This window comes from Xenopus tropicalis, chromosome 5, assembly GCF_000004195.4.
Source record: "Xenopus tropicalis strain Nigerian chromosome 5, UCB_Xtro_10.0, whole genome shotgun sequence".
Classification (NCBI taxonomy): domain Eukaryota; kingdom Metazoa; phylum Chordata; class Amphibia; order Anura; family Pipidae; genus Xenopus; species Xenopus tropicalis.
The window spans coordinates 111,219,825-111,245,745 of NC_030681.2; the positions used below are offsets into that span (position 1 = coordinate 111,219,825).

The 25,921-nt window shown below is 37.8% G+C and overlaps 1 protein-coding gene across 2 annotated transcripts in view; it reads right to left on the minus strand.

The window, feature by feature from the left end:
* The window catches only part of fndc3b (fibronectin type III domain containing 3B), a 178,240-nt gene that overhangs the window by 136,514 nt on the left and 15,805 nt on the right, over positions 1–25,921 (minus strand). The window contains exon 2 of one of the 2 annotated variants that reach the window (XM_012963399.2): positions 5,485–5,619. In XM_012963399.2, the coding sequence (XP_012818853.2) occupies positions 5,485–5,595 (111 nt within the window). In that variant the 5' untranslated portion in view covers positions 5,596–5,619. Of the gene's footprint in view, positions 1–5,484; positions 5,624–25,921 lie in introns of both variants that reach the window. The other variant, XM_002931571.3, reaches the window with a different exon arrangement.

Here is a 25,921-nt window from a genome sequence, read left to right on the forward strand (position 1 = left end):
GATTTTGTATGGACGAATGGTCAAAAATACCACCATCCAGAATCCAGACACTCATCAAAGGCTATAGGAGGCGTCTAGAGGCTGTTACATTGCAAAGGGAGGCTCAACTAAGTATTGATGTAATATCTCTGTTGGGGTGAGATGCATATTGCACATTTTCTGTTAATCCAATAAACTTTGTCACTGTTGAAATACTACTGTTACCATAAGGCATGTTATATATTAAAGTGATACTGACACCAGAAATCAAACCTTTTTTATAACATTGCCTTTGCATGCTATTTATAATTTTGCCATAAAAGTATTTGTCCAAGCTTTTACATTCCCTATCTGATCCCCCATGTTCCTCTATGAGGGGGCTGCCATATTTGTCCAGCAGGAGGCCGTTAGCATTAGAAGCTATAACTGTCAGGCTGAGAAGGGACAGTCAGGCTGGCAAAACAGTCAGGTTTTGGGATTTCAAGTAACAATTACTTACAAAAGCAAACCTATCAGCAAAAAATTATCAACACGACCTATAGGCAACTTTTTATGTAGATTCATATTTTAAAAAGTTGTTTTTTCGTGTCAGTATCACTTTAAAAGGAAGTTGCTACTTTGAAAGCTCTGCCAATGATAAACAACACTCCAAAGAATTAAGAGGGGTTCCCAAACTTTTTCATATGACTGTAACTACTTAAAAATGTTTTTTTTAATATTCCTGCTCTTTCTTTTCTTATTGCAAATAAAATATCCCTAGACACACTGTGGTGTTCTGGCACTGTGATAGGGCGAGCACAATGCTGTACACAGACAGCTGCACTAAACATTCAGCAAAAGGGGAAAGCTCCCACTAGCATCCCATCGAGCCTGGGGAGTTCTACCCACTGTCCATTACAATGAAAGAGTACTGCATGTTTCTTATAAAACTTGGGATACTTACTTGCCAGATGATGAACACTCACATCACATGCACTCACACAAATCAACATACTGACACATCCACTCTTAAAATGAGCCAAATGCTTCAGTGGTTTGTCACTGGCTTAACAATTTCCAAATATGTGGCCAAAATAATGTTTTGCCAGAGTTCTGAGAAACTTTTGTGATGGTTTTTAAAAAGGGCCCAAAGCCAATCAGAAAACAGGGAGGTATTCATCATATGGTCTTCAGTGGATACTCCTTCTGCTAGTGTCATTGTCATTATATGTCAGTGACTGAGAAGTAATTGTGCAAGAGAAACTTGAGAGTAACTGAGAGTTACAGGGTAAACACAAGACAATGTGTGGGTGGGAGAAGGGCAAGATATAAGGAGAAATTGTTGGTGGGTTATAGTGCCTGATCAGCTGTCATAGCTGTCATGTGTACTAACATAACCAATGCACCAGGCCTACATCTACTGTGTCCAGAAACCATTATAAAGCCTTACCCTGCAGGTAAGACAATCATTTCATAATTTTTACTTGCATAGTAACATATTTTAAAACACATATTTCCTACTAGTAACTTTGTGTTTGTCTATGCCAAACTACAGCTTTTCAGTTGCCAAGCAGGAACAAAAACATATCAAGTAAATGCTCATCTTCATCAAGTGTTCATCTCACTTCCCACCTTCAGTCAGTAAGTTATCCTATCCAACACTTTTATTATTAGCATTTAAATGTAGATGCAGGGGGTCACAAAATGAAATATGGAGAGACTGTAAAACTAATATTGTCATATCATATATTAGTATATGCAGTTACTTTCATCTAGAGAGATTGTTTTCCATTCACATTAGATCTTACATATATCTTTATTAACCATTTAAAAAAAATGTTGGCCTGCAATCAATCAGGACAAGCATTCCAGTTGTACTCCTAAGTTCACCAGTGTATCCCAAGCAGCCTGGTAGGCCAACATAAAAAGACCAAGCTGGTATTGAAAAGGCATTGCCTTATATGTAACTGGATGCTTTTTAAAAATGCACAATCTCTGAATAATTCCCACATAAACTAAAATTAAATTTTGCAAACTTTGTAGTAAACAACCTTTGTTATATATATATATATATATATATATATATATATATATATTTGCCAAGGAGTAGACTTATTATGGGATCACAGAGGCCAATGATATTGCTTTCACTTTCCATTCAGCCCTTCTAGATGTCACTGCCCTTACTACATTTCCCCTCCCTCCTCACCTATTTGTGTAGCCAGTGCATGGGCATCGGCACAATTTTGGCACATAAACAAGATTTTGTCATGATGCAAAGCTTGCCTTACTAACAGTGTTCACAAAATGGCACCTTCCTGTTTGCTGTGTAAAGACTGAAGGAAACAACATTTAAATAACTTTTAGTGGGTCCATACCATGACACAAAATGCACCTGTTTTAGCACCTTTCACGGTTGTGAGTTTTGTGCCACAGTAAACTAGATTAAAGTAGGTAGCATTGAGTATTACTTCTGATCACCCCAAAAGCCATTTTGGATGTTCCTGGCAATTCTGGCTTGCACTGATAACATTGTGAAAGCAAAATGGCTCTTGCAGTGACTGAAACACAAAATGCAAGTGCATCCTTTCTATCTTCAACCTTGATTCAAATGTATTTTATTTTATACACCTCAAACCTGCATAGGCTGGACTATATAGAAAACAGCAGTAAAATGAAGGATCTTAAATATATGGCACTCGGTATTGCAGAAATATTGCTTCCCAAACCTGGTGCTGGTATGACATGACACTAAACGTAGGATGTATCAATGAGTAACAAATTATTTTAAGAAGGTGAGAGGCTTTGATTAACTGGCCAAATGTGTTGCCAACTTTTCCCAGAATTAAACACGGATAAAACAGCATGAGCCTTTGCATCATACCCTTACTGTATATTGTAGCATGAGTCACACCCTGGCAGACTCTGTGGCGCGTCACTTTCTTGAATCATACATGTCATTCTAACTGTAGAGCAGACTCTTAAAAATAGAACAGAGGATGTGGAATAGCAGTACAGTTAAAGGTTTATTTAACTCAGACTCTGATTAAGTGAGAACACAACCTTCTGAATCAACCAGATGCACATTTTATTTATGGCACAATGTCATGCTTTAATTCAAGTACAGGTATGGGATCAGTTATCCAGAAACCCAGATCTCCCATAGACTCCATTTTAATCAAATAATTAAAAAATTTTAAAAAGATTTCCTTTGTTATAATAAAACAGTGCATTGTACTTGATCCCAACTAAGATATAATGAATCTCTAGTGTAAGCAAAACAATCCTATAGGGTTTAAGTAATGTTTAAATATTTTTTTTGTAGACTTAAGGTATGGAGATCCCAATTCTGGAAATATCCCTTATCCGGTAAGCCAAAGGTCCCAAGCATTCTGGATAACAGGTCCCATACCTTTACATCCTGGTTTAGTGTAGTAGAGCATTTAACTGAAGTGCAAGAGGGCTGTAAGGTCCCAGATAATATTACCTTTGTTTGGCCTGACAATATGGTAACCCAGAATGCTTGGGACCAGAGGTTAAAAAACATTTAAACACTAAATAAACCCAACAGGTTTGTTTTGCAGCCAAAATGGATTTATGCTTACTTTTTATGATTTATTACAAGGTACTGTTTTATTATTACAGAGAAAAATGTTGTGATGTAAAAAACAGAATTATTGCTTAACCTGGACTCTGCAGAAAATGGCTTTTCTGTATTTTGCATTGGGTTTCCAGAAAAAAGAACCAACACCTGTACAAAAAAAGCTATTAAGAGATTTTTATACCTTCCCATGAGAAAACCATCTCACACTTGAAATTTATTGATGCAATATTTTTTACATCTGTTTTCACTAGTGAAAACTTGAAAAATGGGGACAACCCCCCGAGATTACAATAAATATCACAAATTTATAGCACGTTGCCTTTCATGAGTGCCATCTATACACTGCAAATCAATATTTAGATTATACTCCTGGCAGCACTGTGTAAGGATAGAGCACCACATTCTTATCAGTTGAAGAGCTGGGACACTTGATTGCACAAAAACACATATTACCTTTTACTCCTGTAAGCTGATAGTGTGCATAGAGGCTACCTAATAGCAAATCTTAGCCCTTATTTGCCCCCCCCCCAAGAAATTTTATGATGCTTGTGTTGCTCTCCAAGTCTTTTTACATTTGACTGTGGCTCACTAGTAAGAAAGGTTGGGGACCCCTGGATAACAGAATAAGAGTGGGTTTGTTGAAAGCAATGCTGAATGGAAGCAAATCCCACCAGTTTTGTTCCAACATTTAGTGGAAAGTCTTTTCCGAAAGGCTTTTTTGCAACAAACCGAGGTTTAACTTTATATAACTATGTGTCAGGATAAGATAGGAGACGTGTCCAGAGACTTTTTGGTTATATGGTGTATTACTCCTCAACCCCAAATGATATGTGGACCAACCACATGTCATTTCAGAAAGAAAATGGAAGATTTGAGAGATTACCCCAGCAGACCTAAGAATCTTTTCACCTGGATTCTAATAATAAATAACCATATAAACATAAAAAGAGTTCATAAGGACACCTATAATATTAAAATATGACACTTCAGATTAGAACTGTCCCCAATTGCAAAATCTCTCGCAAAACTGTAACATTAGGTTAAGAGAATTTTTGCATTTTCATTTGTGTGTGTGTGTGTGTGTGTAAATCAAAAACAGATGATGTGGTCATAAGAGACTCTTTAATGTATTTCCAATAAAAATATTTTGGATTCTCAGTAAAAACATTATTAGTGATGCTACACTAATTTCTGAACATATTCAAACAAATGGCCACCACGACAATTTCAGAACTTATTTTGACCTCAATCAAAACTAAAACTACTGGCATTCACTACTCATTATTTATCTAATTTTTTAAAATAGCACTGATTTATTACTATGTTAATTGTATGGTCTTCATTTTTATAACAGTGCCTTTTAAAAGTGCTTATTTTCAAAAAAAAAAAAAAAAAAAAAAAACTACCTAAACTCTGTACATTTTTCTAATAATAGAGGTGATGTATTGAATTTTACACCTTGCCTCTCTGCTTCTTTTTTTTTTTTCAATCTCTGTTTGCCTATATATATATATATATATATATTACAGTCATATATACACAGTCTTTAAATGTTTGTCACTGTGTCAGTGTACAGCACTAAAACACTTGTGTCTGAGACACCATAGTGTCTCTGGATCCCAAGGGTTTATTATCTGACCTTCGGCTATGGTGGCAATATGTCACTGTCAGTTCCAAGGAACTTGTGAAGTTAGCAGACAAATCATCTAAAGTTTGAGTTTAACTGTGAGCCAAAATGAGTTTCCCACCTCAACAAAATCCATCCATCAGCGTGCAATAAATTCCAAATTGTCTGGGGTAATTTCAATGACAGTAATGGATTTCCAAGTGAACATTCTGCTGGAAGCCTGTATCGAACACCAAATTATTTCAGTTCAATTAAATTCATTGCTCTTTTTGTTTTTTTTTTTCTTTTTACCAACCTGCTGTGATCCATCTCCATTTAGTAGATGCGGCATCATCGCTACCTCCCCATTCAGCATGGGTGGCAGATCCAGTGGCATTTGGTCGGTCATCATCATTGTGACGTACATTCATGGAGAATTATCCTCAGCTGCCTTTCTAGAAAGTAAAACATGAATTGTTATTTTAAAATGAAAACTGTTATTTCCTGAGGGTTTAAGAAGTGTTTCATCCTCTCCAAAACAGCAGCATAATAAAATACATTTCAGATTATATAAAATATGTCAAGCAAGAAGTAATGTTGGATGGCCTTGGCCTGTGTGTACCCACTGCACCTCATTTATATAGAATCAAAGTACTGAGAGGCTAATTTGCCACTGATGTTCCCCAGATAAAGCAACCAGAAGAAATTTAATAGAAAACAAAACTGCCTACAATGAATGTCCCAAAACATATTGGTTAGGGATTTGGTTAGGGGATTCGGCCAAGATTCTGCCTTTTTCGGCAGGATTCGGATTCGGCTGAATCCGTGGTCCTGGCTGAACTGCATCCTTAAAATCATGTGACTTTTTACTTCATTAACGCAGAAGTTGAAAATTTTTTGCGCGCACAGTTCCTTTTAAGCTTTTTGTGACTTAGTTTGCATATGCTAATTAGGATTCAGATTTGGTTCATTATTCGGCCAAATCTTTCACAAAGGATTCATGGTTTGGCCGAAATCCAAAACAGTGGATTCGGTGCATCCCATCCACATGGACTGCTGCATTTCCAGACAATAATTGTGGCCTCCATGTCAACTTACAATAATTCTAAATGAAATTAATACGAAGCTATCCAATGTGATTTGCAAAAACTCAATTTTCACTACTTTATTTCACAGGAAACTGGTGGTAAAATTCCGTATTTTTGCTTGACAGTATGGCATTAAACTCACTCAGCTACTGGAAAACAATAGGATTAACACATTCTCAGATCTTTTACTGGGTTCATGTTAAACACAGGTGTGCAATCCCCCTATAAAAGTACCACAAAACAATGCCCAGCCTCCAGGTATCCCTAAAGCAGTAACTTAAGACGTTTAATTCATATAACACCCATGTATAGCACAGGGGGAGCAAGGGACCATAAACCAATATTTCTCTGTTGGCAATAAAGCTGTTTAAGGGAACTTGCTTCTGGTAAAAAAGTGGACAAATGTGTTTAAAAAAATGTTCCATTCCCAGTGTAGTATCTGAGGGAATATTATATCTGCAGTATGCTAATACAGTTTAAAAGTCCTCAGGCAAAGTGGAAGGCAGATGGATAAAACAGACAATTCAGAGTGTCATTCCATCTGACTTACCAAGTTAAATGTATGAGCCACAGTTTATAGAGGTTCTATACCAGGGATCACCAACCTTTCTTACTCGTGAGCCACAGTCAAATGTAGAAAGACTTGGAGAGCAACACAAGCACCATAAAAGTTCACGGAGGAGCCAAATAAGGGCTATGATTGGTTATTAGGGAGCCTCTATGCACCCTATCAGCTTACAGGGGCTTTATTTGGTAGTAAGTCTTGTTTTTATTCAACCAAAACTTGCCTCCAAGTCAGGAATTCAAAAATAACTGCCTGGTTTGGGGGCACTGAGAGCAACATCCAAGGGGTTGGGGAGCAACATGTTGCCCCCGAGCCACTGGTTGGGGATCACTGTTCTATACATATGGTCTGTGTGACAGGCAGCTATCATCGCTGCTTCATTGGCCAATGGCAACACACCCAAATTTTGTAACTGACTTTTTTTAAAAAAAAAAAAAAGAACAAAAAAGAGATCATTTGCAATTGATGCTGGCCCCCTACAAAAAATGTCTAATTATATAATAAAGTGTGTTGGACTGCTTATATATTACACAAGCATAGCAGAGACTGGGCAAAGAGTTCACCATTATAAGTGAGACTAGGGGGCCGATTCATTAAAACACGAGTTCGAATCCCGAATGGGAAAAATTCGGATTGGATACTTTCAAAAATATCACGAAAATCCTTACGAAAAAATCGTATTAGTCACGATAATATTGTATTATCGATCCGAAAGTCACTAAATTTTCGTACTGAACGATTATAAACAGCGGCAGAACCTTTCCGATTTTTTCGTGCAAGCGTACAAAAAAGTTGCGCAGGCGTACCAAAAAAGTCGCGCAAGCGCGAAAAATTGGTGAAAATACACTCGGAGCATTTGTGTCTTAATGAATCTCCCCCTAGGTCTGCAGATCTGTTTCACGCCCTTTCTGCTGAATCCTCACATGTATCATTTACTGCAATAAACTTGTGTTTTAAAGGACATTGAGAAAAACGGTATTAAATGTGTAGGGTTTATTTAGCCCACCCTCTGCTGATATGATCACGCTCCCTAAACTAAGAAAGAAAAGAAAGAATTTCTGCACAAACCTATAACCAGAGATCCTAATTCATAGAGATTTGTAAAATGCTTGGCAAAGCAGTACCGTACCGAAAAAAGTGCATTTTAGCGTATAGAACTTCTGCCATAATTTACGACTTAGACCCTATGTTTTGCTAGAACTGCATGCATAACAATTAAAAAAACATAATGATTTTCTATATGGACTGCAACCCCAAGAGGCAGCTTATCTGCCTCCCAGTATGTGCCCAATTTCCTGGTATGGAGTTAACAATGCAAAATGTCAACAACACAATAACAAACACAATAAAGCTCCTGACTAGGCCTTTAATGTGACACTCGCTTGTAGATGTACAGCAATTAGCATCCCAACATGAGGACACAATTTATTAACTTGCACTGATCTGCTAGGCCTTCAGTTTTCATACCTGAAACTGCATTTCAAAGAGAGTACCAAACTGAGTACTTTCTGGACATGCTAGAATTTCCAAATGTGAATGATTCGGGTTTAGTTATGGCTCATTCATGTGTGAGTTTGGGATTATTTCCACACAGAACCATTCTGAAAATGTAGTATGTTCCATATGAAAATGTAAGAAGAAATTTTCATGTGGTCTCTTCCACCTTCAGGCCACCACTCCATTCTTCAAACCTTAATTACCAGCAGATATATGTTCTTTTATTAACATGTTTATATATGGGCTAGATAGCCACAATGACACTCTAAACAATTTCATTTATTACTAAGCAGCTAATGAGGAGCCGTCGAACCGGGGACATGAGCAGACGCAGTACCCGATCTGACTGAAAAATCAAATCTGCTTGATCGACACCTGGACAATTTCTTCCCTAGATATCAATCGGGGAGGCCCATCAGGAGGCCCCATGCACAGGCAGATAAGCTGCAGAATCAGTCTGAAGGACTCTGCCATGTATGGACACCTTTAAAAGCAGAGTCCTTGGTGGTACCCCTACATACCTTTGAAATACTTCAAGGCCTGACTTTTCCCAACTTGTAAAAAAGTTGTAAAGGAAACTTGTAAAAGAACACCCTTTAATTAAATGCAAAAGATGGAAATTATTATCTCCTAATACAAAACACAAAAATGAAAAAAAAAAAAATAGTGGAGTGGCATCAGATGGTATCGGTTCATGTGTGGCAAGCAAAGGAATAATAATGAATTAAATATATAATAATTAAACTTATTATTAATATTCTCCATACATAAGAACATAACAGTTGATACTATAATTCTGGCAGCCTACCACAGGAAAACCTGACTATCTTTGGTCCCCAAAGATAGAGATTGACAGGTTCTAGATCCCAGTTTTAAGCAGAAAAAATACATTCTTAAAGAACATATGAATACCAGAAAAAAACATGTGCTCTTGTGTGTTAATAAATCATAATAGCACAGAAGTCTAGAAGACCATGCCATGGCTTGCTTGGTTTGTAAGGTAGTAATGATTGTTCATATGGAAAAATGTTTTGAGACATGACCAAAACCAAGAAGAATGTACACAGCTGGATTATCAGAGAACACGCAGTCCGGAAATTGTTGCTTGTGCATCTGTTTGTTAAACAGCTAAATCGAATGTGTGTTTCTTACTGAAACTATTTTCTCTCTAGTAATGAGGAAGAAACAGATAAAGACAGAGAGAGAGAAAAATTATAAATTGTCAGGAATCAACTCTATTTAAAAAAAAAAAAATTACAGCAAATAGAAAACACAAAAGGACAAATAAAGATGAAACACTAGTGCAACCACAAGTATATTATATAGTTACAGTGCATTTAACCTGCTTTGCAAGAACTAAATCAGTAATGCATATCAGTGAAAAAATACATTTAAAAGTTCTTCTACCATAATATGCTCCAGATTTAAGGGATTTATACAAACTGCCTCAAAATATTTAGGGCAATGAATAAAAGCAAAAATCTCAAAACAAATCACAGTGTATTGTTAGCTAATTTAAAATGTATTTATAATTAAAATGTATTTATAATTAATAACAAGTATTGCACAGACAAGCCTAGAAACAACCCCACAGACACATCCATGTGTAAAGCTGGCCATATATGCACCAATATTATCACACAAAATGAGGTTTCGTACAATATTCAGTGCATGTATGGTGGATTGACGAGACGACCGATAACGTAAAAGGCTTGGATATCGGTCATCTCATTGATCAGGTGGGACAGAAAATTTTGATGGCGCCCAAGCAAAGGCATGTGTTGAGATGAGAGGCATTAGTACTACAGCCACATTTCCCAAATAAAGGAAAGTATCAGTTGTGCAGTTGGCTTTTACAATATTTTCCATAAAGGAATGAAACCATGTGCTTGTGCTACTCTAACCAGTCTACACACTGGTACACTAGGGGGCACATTTACTAATCCACGAACGTCCGAAAAGCGTCCGAATGCGTTTTTTTCGTAATGATCGGTATTTTGCGACTTTTTAGCGAATTGTCACGAATTTTTCGAGCGCTCAATACGAAAAAGTCGCGACAATTCGCGAAAGTCGTAATGGCTATGAAAAAGTCACGACAATTCACAAAAGTCATAATGGCTATGAAAAAGTCGCAACAATTCCCGAAATTTGTAATGGCTATGAAAAAGTCGTAACGGTTACGAAAAAGTCGTAACGGCGACGAAAAAATCGCAAAAAATACGAAAAAGTCGCAAAATGTTCGTTTTCCAATCCGAATTTTTCTCATTCGGATTTGGATTCGTGGATTAGTAAATCAGCCCCTAGGTCTATGTCACATCTCATTATAACAAAAACCTCTAATTACTTTGCAATTAAATTGATGGAATTTACCATCAATATCACATACAAGTTGACGGTATCTGCTTTCACCATTGTTTTATGCATAATTTCATGCTTTGTGTTATTGCTAATACTGCTCTGCAAATATTTTCACAGTATATGAGAGAAAACCGCTAGCCTTCTGACCCAAGCTTCTTTAGGGCTATGTTTGTTGTCTCTGGGGTCCCAAGTCCTGGGACTACACTCCAACAGAGGCATTGCATCTTATATTATTTTTATATGCTCATTCTCTGGTTTCAAGGATCAACCTAGAACTGCTTTAACTGAAATTCTCAAGTTCTCTGGATCCTAGGATCGTAGAAACTGTAGCACATGGATATTTCTGTACAAAACAGACTTAAGCAAAGTACATGTTAGTAAACATTCCATTTAAAGGTAGCTGAGGCAGAAAGGAATCTAAACAGGAAGGAACAATGCTTTTTTACGGTAAAAGAGTCTCAAATAGAGAAATATTAATGCCTGGGCTTTTTGGAAAGGCTTTCTTCACATGTGGATTTTACACAATTATACATCTGTTCATAGCGGAAGTAATTTGAGCCTGAAAATATTTTTAAGCAGGCTGCAAATCAATTGGCCATTGTGAGCACATAATACAGTGCTATCTGATACAACAGCAATTTGAATTTGACATTTACATGTGGAAGAAAATTTGAAAATTCTGTAAAAAAAAGTGTGTGTGTATATATATATATATATATATATATATATCTTGCTTTAATAACTATTACAATAACAAAGTCATGCTTCTTGCAGAAAACATATCATAGTATAGTTATATGCAGACAGACACAGCTACAAAAAGCATTGCTCTCATGTTTCTTAAGAGTGGGAAATCCCAAATTATGTACTTTTTGTGCCCTGCTCACAGGTGATTTCTACTAGTTAAAACGGTAAGCCTGCACAATAAATCTCTTTGTCACCAGATACAAGACAGACACATTGCCATTAAAGTAAGAGCTCCATTGAACAAAAGCTTTGTGCGAAGCTGAGCTACTACTGCCATCACTTATTAGGGCCGTACTCCTGTGGTTGCAGGAGGTGGGTTTGGGCATGACACGGCTCTTGGGAACAGAAAACCAACAAATATGCACACTGAATATCAAATCAAGGGCAGATTATATCTCTGCTGACACCAATGGGCTCTTTCTACATATTGTTTTCATTTACCTCTGCCATCGCCATCTAGCCAGCTTCCCTAAAACCCACACAATCAAGCTTTCCTTTGGTCTTGTCTTGTATGTAAGTATTTTTATTTATTAAGTGAAACTTTTCTTCAATAAGTCTCCAAAATCTCACTGCCTAATCACCCCTTTCACAAATCCATAGCTTATACCATGCATTCCTTACAAATTACATCTTTGCAATGCTATGTTTCTCAAAGTGATAAATTATTAAGGCTTCTATCACTGAATCAAGAAATACATGAACAACCTTTTTTATCTCAATGTGACGATGAGGATTATCTTTCTCTCTCTCATTCATCATCATATTAATGCCACTGCCAAAACCTACTGCTTTTTTCTCTGCAATATTGCCAGGATACATCCCTTTCTTTCACAAGTAACTGCTAAAACACAAATCTATGACCTTACCCTATCCCACTTAGATTACCTTACAGCAGGATAGCACACAAAATACTAAGTTACAAAGCCCTTCACTCATATGCTCCTCACTACATGTCTTCACTTGTCTCAATGTATGTTCCTGGCTGTCTCCTCTGCTCCACTCAGGGCTACCATCTTTTTACACCATTCACACCCACTGTCTTCTCTCGTTTTAAACCTTTCAACCATCCCTGAATTTCTCTGTAAGGAATAATACCTCAGAATAATACCTCAATAGCTCCAGAAGCACTAGCGAATTATTTAATGATTTTGTTTAGTCCTGCACTTAAAGGCCAACCCTCAAACCTTGTGCACGCTTACCCTCCAATTTGTGCCTGTATGTTACCCACCCACTTAGATTGTAAGCTCTAAAGGGCAGGGGCCTCCTTCCTACCATGTCTCATGACATTTATATTAATCATATTTATTGTATGTGTCCTTCCTGTGTGTACTGAGGTAAGATTGTACAGCACTGCATATTCTTGTAGCACTTTTTATAAGGACATTGCATTTCACTAGTTGCTGTAAGGCCAATAAGGGCCTTCAAAAATGCAATCAAGTGATGATTTGCACATGAAACTTATATTAAACTGTAAACATCTAAGCTTTCAGTTGCTAATAAATATATAAATCACAGGGATGTAAGAAAATTGCCATTTTAAGTACTAAGGGCCACCCCTGGAATCATACTCACAGTGCACACAAACAAACCAAGGGCACACATACATGTCACGTGATCAGGTGATCTCTGAGGCGGCACACAGACCATCACAAAATGGTGTCTCAAGAGAAAAGATGTAAAAAGGCATTAATTAATGATATATTTATTCTAGTTTGATAATCTTACCAATGGTATGATTTATAATGCGGGTCAGTATTATGTGATCTAAAATAAATGAAACATTCCTCGCTGCACAGTCCCAGGTTTTCCACTGCAGGCTAGGATATGCAAATTGGACCTAGCAGTACAATACTTTTACTTTAGTCAATGCCACAAATGTTTTGTTTCATTCAGTTGTGTAATGAAGACTGTGCCTTAGCTGCCTACTGAATCTACATTCCTCTGTCCTTTGTTCTTGCATGGTTATCTATCTTCTCCTCAGTTTACCAGAAACATTGTTTAAAATGCTATCGGCAACAGTGCACCTGCACACCAGACTCCCTTTATTTCTATCACTCCAAACAGAGCATTCACTTCATTACTGTATCTTCATTGAAATATATGGATTAAGCTTTACAAGGGGATTTCTGTCTAGTCCTTCTCAAATGCACTGAGAGAGATTCTGTTGCTGCTTTTGAAGAGATGGTTAAGATATGAACATTGCAAAAGGAAGATCCCATTCAACACAGTGTTATCTCTAAATGTATACTGTACAGCCCCTTTCACCATAACCTCCTCTCACATTCACCACTTTGCTCATTGCAGACTGCACCAATACATCCTGATTGTATCCATACAATACAATCCTTTCACCACTGCCTACTTACACAACAGGCTCTAATTTTGCAGAGGACTGATGAATCCGTGGGGCGCCACAGGGGTCTCTGACATCATCTTGTTCGGAGTAAGAGTAACTATACTTCTCTTATTTCATTGGTATAAAGGTATAAGCAATTTCTTCTTCACAAAATAAATATAAGAGGTTGGAAATAAAAAAGGCAGCTAGACACAAGCTGGTATTTGTGTTACTTTACTTTTTGGCTGGTTTTGTAAATCCAAATGGATCACAAGATGGCACGGATTGTGTCTATTGAAAAAGGGGCTAAAAGTGGGAGGTTGCATTTCCTGGCCTACCAATGTGACCGATGTACAGAATTCAGAAGTTACTGGTAGACTAAGTTTTACTATAGACAATTTGACTGCAATAATATCCGATTTCTGGTTAATTTAATCAAATTATCATAATAATGTCAGAATTACTGTGGCTTGGCCATCCAAGACTAGCCACACCACTTTTCCATAATATGCTGTATATAAAAAATATATATGACATATGGCAGATATATGATATATGGCAGATTTGTAATTTATTCAGATTCACATTACATAGTAGCTCTGAAACCAGTGCAATAAGCACCAGAATTTAATAATTAGCTGTGTAACATCAGCTTATATTACAGGTCAACCTAATTTTTTGCTTGATAATTTGCAGCAGCCCCTAATTTTAGCTTCTCAGCAGCTGCTGATGGGGAGCTCCTGTGACAAATTTAAACACCTGGAACATTGCTGGTACTGAGATGCTGAAATTTTAGGCTGGGGTAGTAAGTTCAATCATTTTTAGGGTTTTGTTCTCCTTTATGGGTTCCCCTCTACCTTTCAAACTGCATCCTACCTTAGAAACTTAAAAACCACAACTTAAGAGTGCTATGTACTAATCATATAATTTGTGACATCATCCATTCATTTTTACATGAACCAGAAAAAAACTCTCTTAATTAACTAATAAAAACAGCAAATAGGAGTGCTATTTAAAAAGAACTGAGGTATCTATCTATTGCTGTGCTGAACAGTATATATCCCACATTTTTCCCTTCATTAAAAGACACAAATTCACCATGAACCAAAACACCAGATGTAAGAAACAGCTGCTGTTCAACTGCAGTTCCCATCACCCATCACTCTGAGAATAAAGGGACTAAATAAAGAACATACCATCTCCTTATGACACTTTTACCCATCTGGCCCAGTTTTGCGCAAACTGATCCAGGTGTAGAAGAGGCAAACCCATGTGTGCAATCATGTCATTATTCTGATCTGCAGATTACTCCAAATGTACATTAAACTGATGTAATAACAGATACAGTCTTTAGTAGGTTATATATTTAAATAAAGTAGATAGTGTACCCCCTCCAGTATATATAATGATATAAGTCTTTATATAAAGATATGTCTTTATATAAGATATATATCCTGTATATGTGTGTTTGCGCATAGGATACAAATTAAGTTCCAGAATTAGCCCCACAATATTTGGTTTAAGCTGGCCCCTCGGGCCAAACGACCAGATCACATAGGAGGGTTGCAGGCCGTCAGGTTGACGACCGCATCAGCAAGTCTATGCATTCCTCACCCCAATGGAATTTTCATACCTGCCCATTGACATAGGGGCAGATGTCAATTAGGCAGGTTTAAAAGTTCTGATCAGATTCCGATTGGATCAATCCGATATCACCTCGTTTGTCAACCTCAAAAATAAGAAGGTCTTTTAATGTATGGCCACCTTTAGGCACCTCATTTGAATCAGCTTTCTATATTGATAGATCATGGAGATACACCATAAACAAATATGTGGAACTGATTTGGGGTCCCAACCAATAGCTTAAAAAATCCCAGCACCTACATTTATGCTATGTAAAGAATGATTGTAATTCTATTGAGAGCCATGAATGACATTGGACATGTTAGTCACTTTCATTATAGATAACTGTCTGACACATGACACATATGCACATTATTCTCTAAATACATCCATGTTTTCAGTCAATAATTTCCATGCTGGCAAATGGTATGACATTAGCTCACAGAAACAACCCAGTTTAGGCTATATTTGTCCTCTAAGCACAAGGCATCCCTTTGACTAATCCCCTGTTATGCAGTAGCATACTGGTCGTTTCAGCATACAATTACTTTTGCACTAGGTAAATACCAAAGATTCCACTATAAAACTTTTATGTTTCTGTCAAACGCATGAGGGTTCTGCTTTAACTTGCTTCAATAAAAATGCAAACTCAGCAATATAAATCAACTCTTCATACTGAAGGCTAATGTATCCAATAATAGAGCATTAACAATAGCAAACAATTGATTTGTTTTTTCATTTTCATTTATATTCATGCATAAGTGAATTATTTAACCTGATAATTCATTATTCAAAAAGTTTATCTTATCCTTATGTTATGTTATCCTTAGAAGTGACATGATAGGTTGTGTTTAAGCCCTACAGTATCTCAATACAATGTCTCTGCCACCCTAATGGCATGCACTGGATAAAGGTTGATGGTACACAGGGCAGATTTCAGGCACTTTGTCTGCTGTGTATTTTATCATGGAATATAAATGCCCAAAGTCATTCCACTTAGCAGCAACTAGTTCATACTGACAGCAATTCGCTACATGGTGTAGGAACACCCTATTTCTTCTCTGGACCTAACAAAGCCAAAATCTAGACCTAGCATATATATATACAGTACACATATTCTTAATCGATACATATAGTTTTGTTTGGAGCTGCTCAGTCCTTCCTGCCTTCTGTTCCTAATCAAATGCTGTGTGCATATTGACCCAGGGAACTTTAGAGCTACCAGCACCTCCTGACCAGGCGCCATCTCTAGGGTCCCCTTTGCACCCAATGTCAAAATGCTCAGCACACTTGTGCATAAAAAATGGGGCACAGACATCACTCGCATGCTGAACACCAGAAGAACTTCCACGCAGTCACATTAGATTTTGGCACCATGCAATTGCGGCAGCTGCAATGCCCACTTGTGACTGCAAAAATGATGGAATTGGGGAAATGCTGCTGTGGGGAACAAAAACATGGCAAGTGAACTTGCACTTGAAATTGCACTTTGCCCACTGCACTTGCAGACATTATGACCCATTTTATCTCTGCCTGTATGGCTACCTAAATAATGCTTAGTATAATGTCATTTCTCCATACTATTTGCATTATAATTTATATTAAAAGAATGAGATAAAGACAGACTGTAGGATAAATTGGACAGTGTGTGTCTACTGCAATTATGTATGCACGGATTCCCTTTACTATACCATGGTTATAAAGCATAGTAAATATTCTTTGGGGCTATATAAACAGAAATATACATGCAGTTACAGACACACCCGTATGAACATCAACACATATATTGGTGCCATGAAGACCGAAAACACATAGAATGTTTGAGATCTGAATCGTACACTTATGTCTGCTTCTTCCAAATGATAGAAGGATCATTATACTCCTTTGAGAGTGTAAAACATGAGCGCTGATTAGTAATGTTTTCTTTTTTCTCCTCCATATAAATAAAAAAATGTACCCTGGGGTAGCCGGGACAAAGAAAACAAACATTTGGTTTAGTTGGAAAGAATTGCAATTTGCTGCAGATGTTTGGATTCATAGCAATAGTACAGTACAGTTGGCTTCAAAATCCCTCAGTTGTGCATACTCCCATACAAGTACGGGACATTGTTATTCAAATGTATTTGCTATGGACAACTAACAGTCACACTTAATCAGAAAGATGGAAGAACAACGAACCAGCAATCACTGCGAGAGGGTGTGGGAATATCCAATATATTGATAGGGCTCATTGGATTCCACCAAACACTGTTGTCTGTGCCCTACATATGTACTAATGATGGGTTACAATTAAAAAAAATACATGAATACCTAGGAGTCCCATGGACCACTGGGGTTTTGAATTTTAGTGTTGTGGGTTTTTTTTTTTATAAGATTCTGTTTTGAATAATTTTCATAACAAACAATTGAGGAAGCAGAAAGATTGAGAAAGGAAAGAATACAAAGTGAGACAAGGGTATCATATCAGAAAGTTCAAAAAGAAGATTTTTGTAAAATCAGACATTTTGTATTTCTAGCTAGGTACCCCACACGGCATTGCATTTCTCTGGACATCCTCTTGCTAAGTAAGTCTTGGCAAATTTTTGCTTTGAAAGGGAATCATTTACCAGCTTTTGGTAGAATTGTAAGGAAGGAAAAAAGCAATTGTAGGTAACATTCTAGGGTAGGACCAAAGTTGTAAATTCCAAATTACTCCCAGTAAGCACAGCTCTGGAGTTTAGTGCTGTGTTTACCATGAATGGGGGCCCTAAAAAGATTTTTCCTGTAACTTTTAGTTAACCAAAATATGTCCACAATCATTGTCAGGCACAAATGATTTAATAAGGGCTATGGATTGTTTAATCATTAGTAAGTCCCAACAGACCTGTCCAGGACATAAACAGTAAGTAACCAAGGGACATCTACTGAGCCCACTAACACTCAACTCACACCACTAGCCACAGCCTTCTACAATATATGATAGTTAAACCATGAGCAACTGTATTAAAGTCATTTCCAGAAATACCTTCAGTGTTTGGCGACGGATTTTCAATGTATAAAATTGTTGCAGATTTTTAATTTATATTAAGGGATAAAAAATGGGGAAGAATACACAGAGGCTGTTAGAGGAATGGTCAGTTTGTATCTATAGGTGGGTAACAGATCCTCTTCCTCAATGATCTGAGGAAAAAAACTACTTTATGAAAAGCATCAAAATGCTTTAGTGCAGTTCATACCTTGAAATCTTCTGCAGATAATTCAGGATAATTCTGGAAGGTAATGCTGAGATTTGAATTTCTGCAGCAGACAGACAGACAGACAGACAGCCCTCCCTGAAGTGCAGAATTCCCAGGCTTTAGGGGGAAAGTACTTACAGGAAAAAGAGAGCAGCACCCAGGAAAGTGGGAGTAGCACCATGCACGAGGGTTCCAATAAACAAACATGATGGATTAAGAAATATGGGTCAGATAATGAGTATTACAGTCGACATAACAAGTATAAATGGCATACAGGGGTGAAGGCTGTTACAGTCTTAAGCCAAAAGTCAGACTACTGAAGTTTCTTAATTACTTTTAAAAATGAGGATTAATGTTTGGGAAGCAGGGGCCCCTACAAGTGCAGAAGGGCTTAGGCATATCAGAGGGTTTAACAAGTGACCTTTCAGCCTTAGTTTATTCACAAACCAGAGCACACCCAAAAGCCTCCAGCTGTGAGGGACCCTCTGAGACTGGGGGCACTGGAAAAGCATCTTACCCTAAACCAGGCCATGTTCATAAAGAAACTCAATTAATATAAATTTGGAAGAACATAATCTACTCAGGAGCGTATTTATTTTTCTGTTGCAAGTTAATGCCTGCTTTGCCTTTCTCTAGAATAGCAAGCAGCCAGGAATTCTAGGCAATTATATGAGCACTAGTAGTATAAAACATAGCATCTTCTATACATACAAGTCTCCAGTGAATTACCCACAAGTACTGCTTGCACCGGTTGGACTGGGTTGCCATAGAGCAACCCTGTGCCTAAAAGCAGTTAGATGCCCAAACCCAGCATGTAAAATAAATTTCATGAGTTCTACTCATTGCCTTCAAGCACTGTTACCATATTTGTGCTGTAGTTATGGTAAACGCAACACGTTTCAGCCGATATGATTATAACCTCACCATAATACACATAAACAAGAAAAAGAGATGTCATCACCCAAACCCCTGTTGTAAAATATGAGAATATTTGATGTTCATAGTTCTGTGATCTATATCAAAGTATTCGACCTATGGCCACCAGCCTTACGGGCTCCTGTGGGTGACAAAGTGCCTGAATACCTGCCCATTCACATTACTAGGTGCAGTGATCCTGGGTAATCACCCCAAAAAAGGAAAGGAGGCATTTTAAGTGATTATCTGGGATTGCTGCATGTAATGTCTTTTACATGTGGTGATTCCAAGTAATATGGAATGGGCAGGAATCACTGGCACTTCATTTGCCCACAGGAGAGAAGATTTTCCACCAGGTGATAAAGCACCCTGTGCGACACAGTACCGTGCGATTTGGCCAACAATATGATTCAATTTTTTAATTCTTTATTAATACAGTACCACTGTTATCAGCAGGGCCGCTGCTGGCCAAATGGGTGCCCTAAGCAGAAATTTACTTTTGTGCCTCCCACCCCCAAATATTATGGAAGTAAAAATAAAATTGGCCAAATAGGCAGAAGTAACAGAGGTGAGGGCGCGCAGCGCACGTCATCACGTGTGCTTAGCCTACTCTGCGTTCACCATAAAATGCAATATATATGTTTATATTTTTGTTTATTTGTATATGTATATTATTAATATTAATTTATTATTATAATATATAACAACGATTTTTTTGAGCAGCTGGGATGGTGCCCCCCTGGGAGTTGGTGCCCTACGCAGACTGCGTACTTTGCGTATAGGGAGCAGTGAAACTTGTGATCAGGGTACATGGAACACAGAGTGGCCACAGTTCACAACAGCTTGCTTTTGTTTTCCATACACAGTATAAAATTACTGTTACATCATCCTTTCCAGCGTCATGCAACAAAATCAGGCCCGGTTAAGCTCTATTGGCAACATTGCAAAACTCTAGTTTAACTGCAGTCTGTACAGGAGGCAGAATCTGTCTATCTGTACTTGTAAAATCAGAACATGCTGTAGTGCAGAAGGAAGCGTGAAGTGGATTCCAAAGAACCACGCAGTTCAAGCCTAAGGCAGAGAGCAGCATTAACTGAGGGGAAATGATTAAGGAATGTGCAGAATACCTTCTGCGGCGTGCGTGACAGACTCTATGCAGCCAGTGGTTTTTATTCAGGGAAAGCTCAATCCACTGTCTCAAGCACTGTAGCTTTGCACATACCTGGAATAGCAGGGCAAGCATGTATCCAAACCTCTTTATTCTTTCTATACTTAAACAGGTACTAACACCTAAATGTAAAGGGTTTATTTTATTAATGCATTATACTTTAATTGAAATGCGGCCCATACTGTCGACCCTATAACTACAGAAAGCTTGTGCCTGCTCTTATATACATTTCTCCTGAAACTGCAAGTGAAATAGTACTTGTCAGCAACAGTTTAAAGAAGGGCCCTTACACACATTTTTAATGTGCATGCTAAATGCATTCATCTATTGTTATGTATTTTTTTTCAAGTTAGTGTATTTTGTGTTCTTGTGTATTTAAAATGCATTTTACTATTTTAATATATTTTCAACACACATCTCAAATGCATACAATTCTGATCTCAATTATATCAATTAATTCATGTGTTTATGTGCATGTAGAAGAGAAGGCTTTCATTCTATAGGTGCGTAGAGAATCATGAATGACATTTGACTTCTGCCTATCAGCACTTTAGTACTAAAACCCAAATTTAGTTCTGTTATCTGCTATGTAAATGTGGGCCCTGCAGCCACATCTAAAACTCGAATGGCGATTCCTATGACTATATAAACTATTTCAGAACTGTTTAGATAATTTAGAAATGAACTACAATAGAGCTTCTGAAGCACATAGTTTTGGAAGTGCAGGGTGACAGTATAGTATATAAAATACTTTCAAGTTATGCTGTTAGTGGTCCTTTGGCCATATTATATAATTAAGTACCCCCTAATGTAATATATAAAGATATAATAAGTCACCAAGGAGTTCCATGACCATATAAAGATACAAGACCGAGTGCTTTTATACAGGACTCCAAGGTAACTTCTAATATCCTCATATTTTACAACAAGGGGTACATTATTTATTATAATTCAAGTTTTAGTTAGTCATGTTACAGAAATGACATCATTAAGCACCAATGACATTACTAAGCTCCGTTTATATCATTTACAAGATATTAATGGCGCTTGTGTATTATAATGTTACAATTTTCAGGACATTACACTTGTGCGTTATATAAAAATTAATGGAAAAAACAAAGCAGACAAATATTATGAGATACATTCTGTGTGCATTAACATATATATATATATATATATATATATATATATATATATATATATATATATATATATATATATTTTAGATGAGCAGCTAGCTCACAAGTCCATGACTATAAAGGACATTGCGCTTTGCTAAAATGCTTTTTTCTTAGAAGTAAGGAAAACTCATAATCCCAAGCAGCTCAAAATTCTATTATCACAATAAAATGATGTCGGATCCGGTAATTTACAGTAGCACAACATCTGGAAGCGCACATATCATACCAATGGGCCGCTGCCCAAACAGGAGTCTGCAGAAATATTTGTGCTCCCAGTGAAACCTTTAAGAAACCGGTAAAGAAGTTTACAGAAGATTTACTAGAATGTGTAACATTTTGTACCACTAGAGTTTCAGTCATTCCCTCCTTGTGTTGCTTTAGTGAAGAGAAGCATGTAATTAACACACACTGATGTTACTGCTCTCATGTGATTTTGCTCGGTTGCACTTGACTAATTTCACAGGAGGAAACAAGGCTAGGGGTGCCCACAGAGGAGCAAAGGTTATGTTTAGACCAGCCTCTCAAGGACCCTTGAATTAAGCTGCCTCTATTAACCTTTTGCTAGGTACAAGGACCAACCCAATTAAACACTGTATTTCTTTTCCTTTTTTTCTTGGTTAAAAAGTGATTATTAAAAAAAAAAGTGTTTCTAAACTAGACCTATTCAAGGCTGCATTAACCTCTTCCTCACATTTTTAGATCCAATAGACCCATGTTTTCTGTTCCTGAAGCAGTGAAAGGGGATTTTCAATAAAAAAAATAATCATATAAAATGGGCACGTCGAGCAATTCCCCCAACAAATATTATGGACTTTAGTGTGTACACTTTCTCCTTAAACAAAAACATGTGGAAGCATTACATAAGGCGCACAAGCATTTACTGAGTTAAAACTGTAGGGTTGGATGGATAATTAAAGGGGTTGTTCACCCTTGAGTTAACTATTAGTATGATGTAGAGCAGTGATCCCCAACCAGTGGTTCATGAGCAACACGTTGCTCCTCAACCCCTTGGATGTTGCTTCCCTGTGGCCTCAAATTAGGTGCTTAGTGTTGACTGCATAAAACCTAGTGGAATGCCAAACCAAGCCTTCTATAGGCTGCCAGCTCACATAGGGGCTACCAAATAGCCAATTATAGCTCTTATTTGCCCCCCAAGAAGGTTTTCTATGTTTGTGTTGCTCCCCAACACTTTTCACTTTTCCCATTTGAATGTGGCTCATGGGTATAAAAGTTTGGGGATCCCTGATGTATAGGTTAATATTCTGACAATATGCAATTGTTCTTCATTTTTTATTATCTGTAGTTTTTTTAGTTATTTTACTTTTCGTTCAGCAGCTCTGCAGTTTGGCGTTTCGCCAGCTTTCTGTTTGCTAGGGTCCAAATTACCTTATTAACCAGGAAGAAGTTTGAATGGGAGGATGGTAAATGAATAGCTGAGAGACTGAATAGAAAAATAAGTTACAAAAAATAATAATAACAATAAAATTGTAGATTCACAGAGCAATAGTTTTTTGGCTGTTGGGGTCAGTGACCCCTATTTTAAAGCTGCAAAGAGTTAGAAGAAAAAAGGCAAAAGGTGAAAACTATAGATAATTAAGACCAACTGAAAAAATGCTTAGAATTGGCCATTTTATAAGATACTAAAAGTTAACTTAAAGGTGACCCACCCCTATAACAATTATGGGTATATTTATTATGCTGTGTAAAACGTGGAGTGAAGCATTACCGGTGATGTAACCCAGGGCAACCAATCAGCAACTAGATGTCAACTGTTAGAAAACCAAAGCAAAGCATCTGATTTGCTGCCATGAGCAACATCACTGGTAATGTTTTACTCTGCTTTTTACACAGCATGATAAATATACCTTTTATAGTATCATTAATGTCTGTGTTGTTCAAGTTGTGGCAACACTAAGCAAAGTCAAAAGGAACACCAAAAACAAGCCTTGTAATCTGGCTAAAAGGCAATTTTCCATAGGTAGAGTGAGTGAGTGTGGAAGATAGTTACATTTTGGCTTGGCAGAGACATTTCATACTCCTTATCTTAAATACAAATATAAATATTAATTATCTTCATTTGGTGCTTATGTCTGAAGGTTTATAGAAATAATACACTAACATTTTTATGCAATAAGCTTTCAGAAACCACCTCAACAATCAAAATACCCTCCCTGGACAGCAGCCACTCTGGTAAGTGAGAAAAAGCCACCCTGAAATTACTTGCCCAAAGCTACAAGCAGTTGAAAGCAGAGTAGTCACAAGAATTACACAGAGTACTCCACGCAAAAAGGGACACCCACTTAATTCACTAGAACAGAGGGCATTTTGTCCACTGCTGCCTTCTCTCGGAAAGCACTGGTGGACAACATACCCCTGTCAGCTTGTCACGACTCCTAGCCTTAACAAATTACAATCACCCAGACTGATAAACACACAGAGTAAAGAAGCAGGCCTAATTCCATTAAATGCTCAAGTGAGTGCCTTCCCTTAGAATGCTTATCAGCAACATTCTAAGGGCAGCCTAGAATGTGACAGTTATTCCAGGGTTCTCTTGTAGCCTCAGTGTGTTTGATTGTGTGTAATTCATTAGTGCAGGCTGAAGGCTAGTGCCACACAAAGCGACACAGAGCAGATAATCTGTCCTGGGACTCTAGAAATGTGAAAGTTGCACCTGCACCGGGGAAGCGCTGCTTTGGCCTGGGTACAGGCACACAGTGTATTTCAGCCGGAGGCTCCTCGAATATGCAGTTTCGGCTTAAATATGCTGCGTGTGTTTGCACCCGGATGGAAGCAATGCGTCAAGAACAGGCAACTGTGAGATTTTGATGCTAGTGCCACAGGGGGCTGATTCTCAGTCTGCAGAAAACACAGGCTGAGAAACAGCCCCTACACTGGAACCAGCCTGCTACCTTGCCTGCACCGGGCAGCATTGTCTCCACCTGGGTGTAGGCAGACGCAGCAAATATCGGCTGGGAATGTAAAGTCTTTCGTTTTTTTTCCAATATCCACAGCATGTGCCTGAACCCGGGTGGAGACAATGCAGGCAAGGCAGTGTTGGACTGGCCCACAGGGATACCAGGAAAACTCCTGGTGGGCCCAGGTGTCAGCGGGCCCTCCTGCCTCTTATCATTTGGCCTAATTTATGGTCATTCCCTATTTCTCTATAGAAACAAAGATACTAAATATAAAGAATAGATTATAGCATGTAAAGATAAAATACTAGGGAAATAAAGAGGTTGAGTGAGGAGTGGATGAAAAATAGTTTGCAGAGTGGATCCATGGTCTAGGGCAGTGATCCCCAACCAGTGGCTCGAGGGCAACATGTTGCTCACCAACCCCTTGGATGTTGCTCTCAGTGCCCCCAAACCAGGGAGTTATTTTTGAATTCCTGACTTGGGGGCAAGTTTTGGTTGCATAAAAATCCATTATAATGCCAAACAGAATCCCATGTAGGCTGCTTATCCATGTAGAGGCTACCAAATAGCCAATTATAACTCGTATTGGGCACCCCCAGGAACTTTTTTCATGCCTGTGTTGCTCCCCAACACTTTTTCCATTTAAATGTGGCTCACATGTATAAAAGGTTGGGGATCCCTGGTCTAGGGTTTTCTGGTCATCCCAGTCCAACACTGAGGCAACATAGGAGGCTGGTACAAGTATAGGGGCTGATTCTCATCTTGTGTTTTTCCACATCAGCCCCGTGTGGCACTAGCTGAAGGGGTCCCTTGGCGTTGCACAAGAGCACGTATGGATGCCAATAATTTACTGAATAGTGTATCATTTTTGCAGCCCTATTGAGTTTAAATTCTGTACATTCCTTGCATGTTAAATACATTTTTTCTGTTTCTTCTGATCTATGGAAAGTTCCATTTGGAAGCATTTTGGAGGCACACTATGCATCTGATGTGCATTAACACTGCTTCTCACTAATGTTAAAACATTTATGTTGCAACTGAGTGTAAATGGAAACACCTGTGAGAACAGCAATACAGAAATATATTGGTTGCAGTTTTGAAGCTGATCATAGGTAGAGTTTGCTTCGGTTCTTGTTACCCACAGTA